The sequence below is a fragment of the Papilio polytes genome, unplaced genomic scaffold (assembly GCF_000836215.1).
Source record: "Papilio polytes unplaced genomic scaffold, Ppol_1.0 DF820844.1, whole genome shotgun sequence".
Lineage (NCBI taxonomy): Eukaryota > Metazoa > Arthropoda > Insecta > Lepidoptera > Papilionidae > Papilio > Papilio polytes.
Window position 1 is genome coordinate 84,889 of NW_013528360.1, and position 11,329 is coordinate 96,217.

Below are 11,329 nucleotides of genomic sequence, written 5' to 3' on the forward strand. Positions count from 1 at the left end.
CCTACTGCAGCAGCCGAGGAATGGCTTCCCCATCATGGACCACAAACTTTCTCTATTTATTGATATCCTCGACGCCCAGGAAAAATTCTCGCAGGTGAAAATATATTGCAATCTTAGTTGCACCGCACCAAAATCTGTAAACCTTTTATTTCTGAGATAACCAAAATAAACCATTAATTGACAACGAATAAAGGAAAAAAAATGGTATGCTTAATATTATTGAATGAAACGTATGTGAAGGTCGCAAGAATTCCCAAGAGTTAACCTGTATACGTGTATCTGCACCAGTGCAGTGGCACAAGTTGAGTTGCGTTGAAGTGCGAACGCGGCCGCCGCCGCCGTAGTGTCGTTTGCGACACTTGACCTGTAATTGTAGCAAAATAACAATTGAGCTAAATTCAAGACTTCCTTTGAAATATTTCTTACAATTTTCGTTCATTCGGTTTTACTTGTACGACATAATATTGCTGATCGTAAGAAAAAATCTATGATCATTTGTTAGGATTAACATTTCCGAATGAAATGCGTTGACATCAAATTCAGTGTAAAACAATAGCCGATGGCGAGTGCAATGGGACGCGACTCGCGCGCCTCGCCCTGGAGGCGGAGGCGGAGGCGGCAGCGGAGGGGAAGTGTAACAATTACAACTCGTGTTCCAATACCGTTTATCATTCGATGTCTTTTGCTCGGTAATTGAATATCAGTCGTCTGGCCGCTCCAACACACGCTCATACGAGTGTAGCTAAATAACGATAACTGAACTGTGGCTTGTAGATAGATTGTTTTCATTTGAACAGTCGTTTGTGTGATGTCCGTCTCACTTTGTGGCGTTAGGTGAATGGAATGACTTTTTGACTGACCGTTCAGTATTTAATAACTTTTGAAATAACATAATCGCCGTACAGTCATTGCTTGCTAAAAAACCTTTTAAATCACGTATATATTATATTTATAAAACCACAGATGGAGTCAGTGTCGCTAAACTTAACAATTAGCTACTGACGCGTCCTAAACTTAACCTGTTTTTAATTAGGTACACTTGAATATGCAAAGACAACAGAAAGTTTGTATTTAAATTGGTGGCAGATGTCAGCCGTGAGATAATACAAGTCTGTGCGAAGGCACAAGTTCTGTAGCGACCAACTTCCCGTCTCGTCCGCGTACCGTCTCCGTCCCGCGCTGAATTTATAATACTTACAACGCTTTATTCAATAATCCGCTTCCTGAATTAACTTCCCCGCGACTCCGCCGCCTACTCTCTTTTAAACAAACGGCGCGAGGTTCAAGTCGGGGAATTAAACTTTTATAATCGAAACAAATGGATGTATTTCTCGCAGTCGCAGTATTACGCGTTTTTATTACGTCTAATTGATCTGTTTTAACTTTGACGTAGCAATTAAATAACCTTTAGATTTTACTTTTAGTGTAACTCTTACACACTATTACATATGTACCATATATTATTTACTTGTATAATTTGGACACAATTAGCAGATTGTAAAACTGCAAAAAATCTATTTCTGTTCACCTTGCTTTACTATCAAATATAAGCATATGAACTCTCACCTGTTTCTTTTTCTCAAGTCATAATATAACGGAAGTGTAATATAAATTGTGTCGAATTTATAATTTTTAAGAATAATGTGAGTGTAACGTCCGTGCGGCGGAGTCCCCGCAATATGCAGCTATGAATGCTCTGCGATATTTAAATATTGCGTTTTTTCTGTAAATATTTACATCAGAAAGTAGTTCGTGAAAGTTAATTCAATTTAAATTCATTTACTCACAACTTGACACATGCATCGTAAATGTGTATTTTTAAACTGTGCCTCCACTATTACTAAAACTTATTGTACTTAAAACGCGCAATGAATCCACAAGCTACATGTTTCGCAACATGAAACCTGTTCACTCCGCATTGTCGACCTCATGATCTCGTTATAAAAATCTTTTCAAATAAAAGGTTACGTACATCTGTGCTCAATGGTGGCGCTAAAAAGCCATTAATATCTATAAAAATCCCACAATGAGGACTACAGGAGGCGTCCCATTAAAAAATATGATTCAGTTGGAAGACTCCGCGCTGTGAAAGAGAAGGGACTCCCCTCCCCAGTACCCGTACACCTCGCCCCCGCCGTATTGTCGCTATTTCATGGACGCTGTCATCACTTGACCCCGTTCTTTAAGCTTTTGTTTCAATATGAAATATCGCCGAAACGAGAAATGTAGACAGTTGTGGTCGCCTTGCTTATCTCGCTCAATTTTTCTGCCAAGTGCGTACTCTGTTAATTTCTTTTATTTCAAATAATTAGGGTTTTCAAGCCCTCTTCAGTCTTCGCAATATAATTGACTTTGATGGTTTTAGAGTTCTTTTTAGAAAGCTCTTTCGAGTAACGATTTTTCTTTGTAAACAAAATTTTCTAACGAAGATTAAGTTAACAACATTGAAAGTTCAAAACTGTAGCGCGTACGTAGTAAGACGTAGCGCTCGCCGTAGTAGCCTTCGTAGTACCATAGCGGTGTGCAAGGTCTTTTATTTGCAATTAATTCTTTGATACAATTTGTAGCGCTCGATTTCATGCTTTAATGCATGTTGAAGTGGTGCTAAGGTACAGCTTTGCTACGTCTTAGATAACAATCATATCGCTACTTCTTAAATAGGTGGAAATATTATCTATAAACAAACGCTTTAGAGATTAATTTTAGGTTGCGTGCAAAAACAGCAACCCCAACACAGCCCTTGTGTATTACAATCGAATGCAGGTCAATGTTTGTGTGAAGTGCAGAGCGCGGTGTGCGGCTGTGCGCCGCGGCTATAGCAAAGGAAACAAAACGCACTGGCCCACGCTGCAGGGATACCTAGCCTACAATTACTGCACCAACACACTTTACTATCTCCTCAATGTTGCTACTTTCTCACTGTCACGACGCGAACATAACTAAAACTGGAATTCTTTGTTATAAAGAATTGTTCTTAATCATGATTACATTACAATTTAACAGTAAATTGAAAAAAAAAAGAACATTACTTTATTTTTCTCATGTCACGTTTTTATTTTTCCATATTTATTCAAAGCGGTAAGAAGCGATAGCGTGAGATCTCATATGAAGGACAATTTCGCAGAATCACGTCCACTCTATTCAATTACAGAAGCCATTATACTCGCACCGTAAAAGAATTTTTACGACGCTGAAATGAAGTCCACGCGATAAGTAAGCCATTATTGAGTCCCGACTCGTAGCGTCACTGTGTATCGTCATCGTGTGTGTGGCTACAGTCTCACGTGTCGGGTTTCTCAAACAGAAGTTAAGCTTAGATTTTCAATAGTTTTCGTTTTATGGAAGAAATGACTTTATAGTTGGTTTTGTTAAAATATATTTTATCTTCGTTTAAGTCAGAATATATTTCAATTTAGTTAAAGTACTGTCTAAATTATGTATTAATTTATGAATCCGGTTATAAGTGATGCGGCGATAAGGAGACAAAATAAAACCCGTAGTTAAATAGGTGCGCGCAGGTCGGCTTTCGACGGTAAACTGTCTCACGCGTGTGTTGAACACCCTCCAAATTCACTTGAGTTTTTACATTCAAAAACTACCAACAATATTTCTATCTACCGTGGTAGATCTTAGTAGCGAACAGATAACAAATGGTAATAAATACAGCATAATGAACACTTTGAAATAAATGAATGTAAATATTAGAAATCCGACAATGTTGCTATATTATATAAGTTACATCGTCAACACTATTTATAACGTAAAAAGTAAAATTTTTGTTTAAACATGCGAACTGTACACAACTTACTAACGTATATTTGAGTGTAACAGTTATTATGTAACCTTTTAATTTTTGTAAGGGAAACAAAAAGAATGCTTAGCGCGCACTCCGACGTATAATAGCTTTAGGCGAGCGCTGCTCCCTGCCTGCACCCTGCTGCATTCGGGTCAAAAGGCGGGCGTCGTGCGCCTGCCTTGTGCCGCGTTTGCACTCGCACATTGCAACACCATTCACAACACCCTGTACAAACGTCCGTCTTATTCCACTACATATTTACTTAAAACATAATAGTGCGTAATCCATTAGCTACGTCGTGCGTTGACATCTTTGCTTAGTGTTGCCGCTTTACCTCTATGTACTTTCTTAATGTCTTATAGCTTAAAAACCTAATATACCTTTGCTTAATGTATTATTTCTTTTACTTTTAATTTGAATTCATAATATCAATCTGTGTAAAGTGTGTGTCTTGTCAATTTAGTTTGGGTTATTAAAAATGTACGTCTGCGAACGCAAGTGTCGCGGTATTTGTAAATCATTGGCGACGTAAAACAGCTCTATGTTACGTAATGTGCAACTGTGCTAATGATTAAAGTGCGCTAATTAAGCATATCGCTTGAATAAAATCGAGCGTCAGGCGGCGCCAAGCGCGGCCCGCTCCGCCCGCGCGGCCCGCCCGGCACCAAGTGCGGCCCGCACACCATTTGTCATCGCAATTTATTACTCTGTGCACTCGCACAAGAAAAATTACCATCGCCTAGCTTTTTGTGCGGCGCCGGCTCTCACACCGACCCGAGCTTATTCATTAAAATATTTGTTATAATTAACTATAAGGAGTTTCATCTCAGTATTATGTGTTACGGACTTAGAAATCAACAAAACATTTTAAATACGAAATTAAACCAAATAGATTTCTATCTCATGAATTTACTTTCACTTGCAACCAAAATTAAAAAGTCCAAACTTTATAAAGAGTTGAATCAAAAAAAGTATGCGGAATGTTTATATTGTTCTGTTTGTGTAGGCTGTTGTTAATTCGAACGGTAGTTGCCGGTTAAGTTCCCGGTTGGAGCCACAACCGGGTCAAGTGGTCCTTTGATCCGGCAGTCCGGCTCCGGCGGGTGTACCCGGGTACAGCCGGGTATACGGCACTGTTTGTTGTTGCTCGCTGCGCTCACGTTTGCCTTCGATCCCGTTTGTTGCAAATTCACTTTGTGCTCGTAATTGACGACTGGTTCTTAACAATGCTGCGGTTTGCTTCACGAGTCAAATGGACGTCACAGTTGCGAGTTAACTTTGTTGTAATTTTAATGTGAATTTAAAGTTCTTTAAATAACAAGACGCTATAGCATTTAATGTATTTACTAGTTGGTGATAGTAAATGACTGAGGAAACTTCCGATTATGTATAAATGTTTACAATTATATCTTTATTATTTAGTAAAATTTTAAACATATTCAGTTATCTCAAGTATATCCGAACATTTTAATGCCCTTGGATACACACATTTATGTTCTTTAAACGGATTTGTTTAAATTCCAATTTATAAGAAAAATAATAATACAACAGAACGTCTCACATCCGCGGCAGTTAAATGCTCTGAGATGTGTACTATGTACTGGAGACGTCGTTACCGAAATCTGCGGCATCCCCCCTCCCCCTCTGCGCCCTGCACCCCCCGCACCTCAGCAGTTCCGAGTCTCTTTTGTCACTCGCAGTGTAAACGTTTGTATTGGTCTTTATACATTTAGGAAATCGGATTATATTGAGTCTAAACTTACTCGTATGGAAATACGTAAATATGTGCATTAAACCGACGCTCACTGAGAGAACAATAAACTGTCTGCGACGCGATTCTTTGTTTTAGATTATCTGTAGATAATAAAATAATAGGAATATTGATATGAAAATTAATACACAGACTGCGATCTACCTTAAATTATTCAATAAATTATTAAGAAGTTAATCGACAAGGCCGTGTCCATATCTTCTGTCTCCACAGCCATGTTTCGTAACCACTAGTATTGCAGTGAGTGGTCGCGGCGCCGCGGCGTGCGTCTGTGAAATGGATATTGCAATATGTCCCGAGGGTTGTGTTAATTCCTACATTCAATTACCACAACGCGGCTGAGACTCACTGTGTTAGAACGTAGAAAGCTGCGCCTTACGCACTACACTTTCCGTTCCTATATCTTTACTTGGTATACATATACACCTCAGTTGAAATAACAAGTCCTAGTCTTGTGAAATCAACTTTTATTGCTTAGTACTAAATATGAATATACTAATGCTATAATTACTTCTTAATCATAACAGAACTTTCAAACATTTCAAATAAAACGTCACACTGAAGTAATTCCTGATTCTTATTAAGTCGTCTGAAAGTCGGAGACGCGTTACTTATAACAAAGACGAACTTTTGCCTAAATGATTTTCAATTACAGACATTTCGACGCCCTGCCTCCCTTTGATTCCTTTGACAGTCGAATTAAAAAAATCATCCCCTCGATGTCGCGCCCCTCTCGAATATTCTGAAAGTCGTTTGTTCTTACGAAATGTATAGTGTGCGAAATGTTACGGTATTTTTAAATTGTGAATTTTGTTCAGATAATTTTACACCTCAGTCTGTCGAAACTTGGGAATCCACTCATTTATTTACAATAAGTGGATATGTGAACTTTAATCATCATAATATTGTTTAACTAAATAATCGACATAGTTATAAAATATCTGGACTATTTCGTATCCTACTCTAATGTATTTCTTCTCACTAAGAAGTAATGCCCCAGCTGGGGAACTGTCGGCGCAGTTTTTCACAGCAATTTAAAAAGAGAACGAATAACATGTACACTGCCGCCTAATGATCCGTGCAACAATTCTGTTAACTCATCCTCGACGACCAAATCAGAAAGACCTCCTCAACCTCCACTGGACTGGGAGGTCGCTGAGAAATGTCGGCCGATGGTGTCGCGTCACGGGTCCGCTAAGACCGGCGACTTGTTACAAATTACATCTCGCTGTAAACAAGTTTAGTGAGGACGTCAGAGTAAGACGAATGTATTTTTAACTTGGTCATCCGACGACTATATTTTTGCTGCAGATTAAAAAAAATCAGTGACAGGGTATCCTGATGAAGCTATAGCGATGACCATCTTGTATACAAGCTCTGAGATGATACGAAAAAACAAATTGTGACAACGAAGGCCCCTTCCTCGACGGAGCTTGTTTAAATTCAATGTAAACTGATTGTAGCGAGGAAATGAATTAGTTGAAATATTGGCAAAGGCGTTTTGTACATCCTCCTTAACTTGCTCTCATTTTCAATTTAATTTCCTGTTTGCCCCATTCTCATTATGAGGAGCCAATGAAGGGACAATGTTTTAAAAATGATATCATTGATTTGGGAAAGGGATTGAATTCTCGCTTTTTGACATTCCGTCTCTTGTCAGAAATTCTAATTAAATATTTATCATATCTGAGATGTTTTTCGTTAAAATTTTTGCTCTAAAAGATATTTGCAATATTTTGAATATCAAAGCTGTCGTGTTTTATTTAAATAAATTATGAGTGACGTACAAAAACATGTTTATTACATTCATAAACTGTATATCAAAAGTCGGCAGAATATATGTGAGTTTTCTGCGATTTATTGTCACTTCAACACATATTACTAGTTACATATCAATATGACAATCAAAAGAAGTTTTCAAAATGTTATCAAAAATGTGTTCACATAATTCAGACGGAAATGGAGTAAAAAATCAAATATGGAGCACTCTCAGGGGTTGGGGTGGAGGGGTAGCTCATTAGGCTGCGAGCTGCGAGTCTGTCGGACAAATTTGTCATTCATCGGAGCATCGGCGTTACATTGTGGAAGGATTTTCGATCCACCATTTTGTATTCAAACGGTTTTTTCGATAACTTTGCAAATCATTTTGTCGCTAATAAAACGTACATATATTACACTGATTCACACGTTAATGGTTTAATATGTTAGTTAATAGTTGTTTTTTACTATAACTTTTCACATACCACTTGTAACACAGAATCATTATAAAAGTTTGCATAAAGTTGGCAAAAATATTACTTTAAATAATTTAAAGTCAGGCATACTCATATTGAACATTTTTAAGTGTAACGCAGGCAAAGTAAGCATAAATATTTTTATGAAATTTCGCGATGTTTTTTTTTTCTACTTTTTTAATGCAACTTTGTAATTAGGTCGATTGCGTGGTAAAATCGCCGCGCGACTCCGCCACTTTGCGAAATGAGGTTGAATATTTTTAACATTGGCTGAAATATAAGGCAAGTTTTTTCCAAGTCACTGCGCCAGCGCCGCCTCGTGCCAATGCACCAACTTATGTCCACAAATGATACGCGCAGAGACAACGACTACTAGCTGCGAGATACGAAATAGATTTGCAAAATCTGTACAGCCCGAATATTATTTTTTGTTAATGTTTTTTGGAAACATCTTAAAAATCTTATTTGCATTTCATTCGCGTTATCTTCAATTATTGTGATAAATCTTTGCTTTTTAGCTTCGTTGACCCTTACTGACACAAAGATACACTGAGGGCTTACGGACCCTACCGTCTCCGGACATTTCTTTAATTTATTTAAATGTAAATAGAATAATCAAATAGTCCGTTACTCACTTCGAACTCGCTAAATTTGTTTAGTCGCTTCCATTGCAGCCTTCCTTCCTCAAATGATTACTACTTATTCTCGATCCAAGAGTATGCGATTTTAAATAAATTATAAGCATTTATTGCTCGTGCCATCAGCTTAGCTTCTTTTATTTTCTACCACAGTTTTTATATTTCCATGTATTTTAATATTGTTTAAATGAATGTATATAATTCTGTCACTAAATTCGATTTAGAACGCAACGTAACTTCGAGAATCAATGTTAGGGGTGAACATCAAATATTCAACTTGAGCGCCGGCGCCGGGCTGACTCATTAAATTTATATATTTCCGCCTTAGTTACCACCGTCCGTGTAATTGAGCAGGTGACGAGATTTTAATACTTTACTATTTATTTATTCGAGTGTCGCTCGCCTTTATTTTTTCTTCTACGAAGTTGTCTTAAGTTTTGTCATTAAAATATTTTTTTTTATTTAAAAAACCACTCAACACATGTGCTGGTCCTTTGTGGTAATTTAAAGTTTATTAAATACTTAGTGGTTGTGTATACGTTACGTTTAAAAAAAAATAAAGACATATTGATTACCTCTTTCTTTTGGGAAGTCGGTCAAAAAGCAAACAATGATATTTATTTGAACCGATGTAAAATATTTGTAATGAAAATTAACATTTTTTTAGTTCTCGTTTTATTTCAGAATGTATATAAATATGTATTTAATCTATCATCTGGACGCGTTGTTGAGGACGATAATAAATCATGCGAGCTCTGAGACTGAAATATTTTACAAAATTTCCACTCGAAAGAAAAACGGCAGTCATTTGTTAAATTTGTTTAAAATTTAACGCAATGGACGGACTCGAAAGATTTCTTTTCGAATCAAAAACGCTGAGAAAATATTTCACCAATATTCAAAGCGAAAAGCTAGCTTAACAAACATAAAAAAGGAAAGTCAATTGAAGTAGAAAGTTACATTAAAGTTAAGCACTCTACCAGTTTCATATCTTGTGCATGTATAGAACTATAAATGTGTGTTTTTGGTAACCAAAATAATCTAATTTCTACCCTTGTTACGTTGACATAGATGCCTCCTACAGAAGTGATATTGCAATAACGTGCTTCACAGTAACAGTAGAAAATGTGAAGTGTTTGACCTCAGTTTCCCTGCGGCAATAACAATAGCGGGCGCAGGAAATGCACGTCCTGGGAACTAGTACTACTGTATATTGACTCTTTATCGCTTTCCCTCTATCGCTGTAATGGACTGAAATAGGACAGCTATTTTTCATCTTTATCTATACTATTATAATAAAGCGTAAACACACACTTCTTTGTTGTCTAAGATGTCAGCAATTACAGCATGTTTTTGAATAGTTCTTTTTTTAATAATAAGCCCTACACTTGCGTCACGCTTTAGGCTATATATTTCAACGCCATTAAACTTAGGGGGTAAATATTTTGGATAAAACCATAATGTGGGAAAGAGACCATAAGTTGCTGCTAACATCAAGGAAGCAAGGTTATGTCATGTCATTTTGACATTTGTAAATGTCCGCATGAAATTGTGAAAATTTTATTTTCAATTTTATTTTGCGGATGAAGCCGCAAGGGAACAGGTAGTTTTTGATAAAAAATCATATCGTATACATATTATTTAATAAATTACACTTGTCTACTTGGTCTTATCTTTTCAAAATAGATATCGCTGTTAGCCAATACGACTGGCATTTTCCTTTGCATCAATGATAAAAATTACTGGCTACAATTGTAAGAGGAATGTAACAATATGTTAATTACAATAATAATAAACATAACAAAACTTGTTCATTGACTTGTATTTTCTAATTCGCATCGAGCCGGATAACAGTTGAAATGGAAAATGACGAGAGTTCCGGATTACCGATGCTGTTTCCCTCTCGCTCTCACATCCGCCTCCTGTTTGTTTTTAATTTCCGTTCATTGCACACGTCGCGGTACAACGAAATGTTGCCTTCATTTGTTTTATTTAATTTACGTCGAAAATGAATTGCGTTTTTCCACCGAAACTTAACGTCATGTACGTTTTTGTAGATGAATGAATGCCGGGAACCTCTGTGTACAGTGTACTATCACGTTTAAAATAGAAAAGCAACATTCAGTAACCCGAGGTCACGTGACGCGGACGTAGTTGTTTAGACACTGCCGTGATGTGCCAGCTACATTCGCCAACATCAACTATAAAACACAATAAATACTCTTTGGAGATATTACACGTAGGTACTGGTATGTTCACGTTAAGATAATTTCATTAACAATACTGTGAAATATAGGTTGGTAACTTGTATATAAATTAATACAAACAGCATGTTGCGGTGATAGGTTCATTTTCTAAATGTTATACGCGACATGTTTGCGTGGGCACAAACAAATTTGACTGGAGTGCCGATTGCCTTCGCACAGCTCGTAGTAAAGTTACGAGTCGTAATATTCCTGACGGCTGTCTTATATTCTAATATTAAATTATTTGCGACTTCTCATATTGAAATATTGCGGTAGGAATTTTCGAGGTGTATATTTTTGTGAGGCCGTCAGGTGTTTTAGGAAATGCTGACGATTCTATGCCTCAGTGCGCCCGAGGATATTTTTAAAAAGATATTTTTAGTACAAATGTAAAGATATTTAAGTTACTACAAGATTAAAATAGTCTAAGTTGAGCCCTTTATAAAACTAACTGTCGTTGATTATTTAAAAAAAATAAAAGAAATGAATTTGTATCTTTAGAACATATTGCATTATGATAATATATGAAAACTTAATTATTTCGTTTCGGATTTTTTTGACCGACTTCCCAAAAGAAGGAGGTATTCAATTCGACGGTATATTTTTTTTTTTTTATTTTTTTTTTATGTGTGTTACGGCATAAC

General features: G+C 36.7%; 1 protein-coding gene across 2 annotated transcripts in view; it reads left to right on the top strand.

Moving 5' to 3' along the window:
- Window positions 1-11,329, top strand: part of LOC106110149 (dystrophin) — a 191,479-nt gene that overhangs the window by 39,834 nt on the left and 140,316 nt on the right. The window contains exon 1 of one of the 2 annotated variants that reach the window (XM_013291866.1): window positions 7-94. The exons of the other annotated variant lie outside the window; for it this stretch is intronic. Coding sequence (XP_013147320.1) covers window positions 35-94 — 60 coding nt within the window. The 5' untranslated portion in view covers window positions 7-34. Of the gene's footprint in view, window positions 1-6; window positions 95-11,329 lie in introns of those variants that run through there. 2 annotated transcript variants of the gene reach the window in all.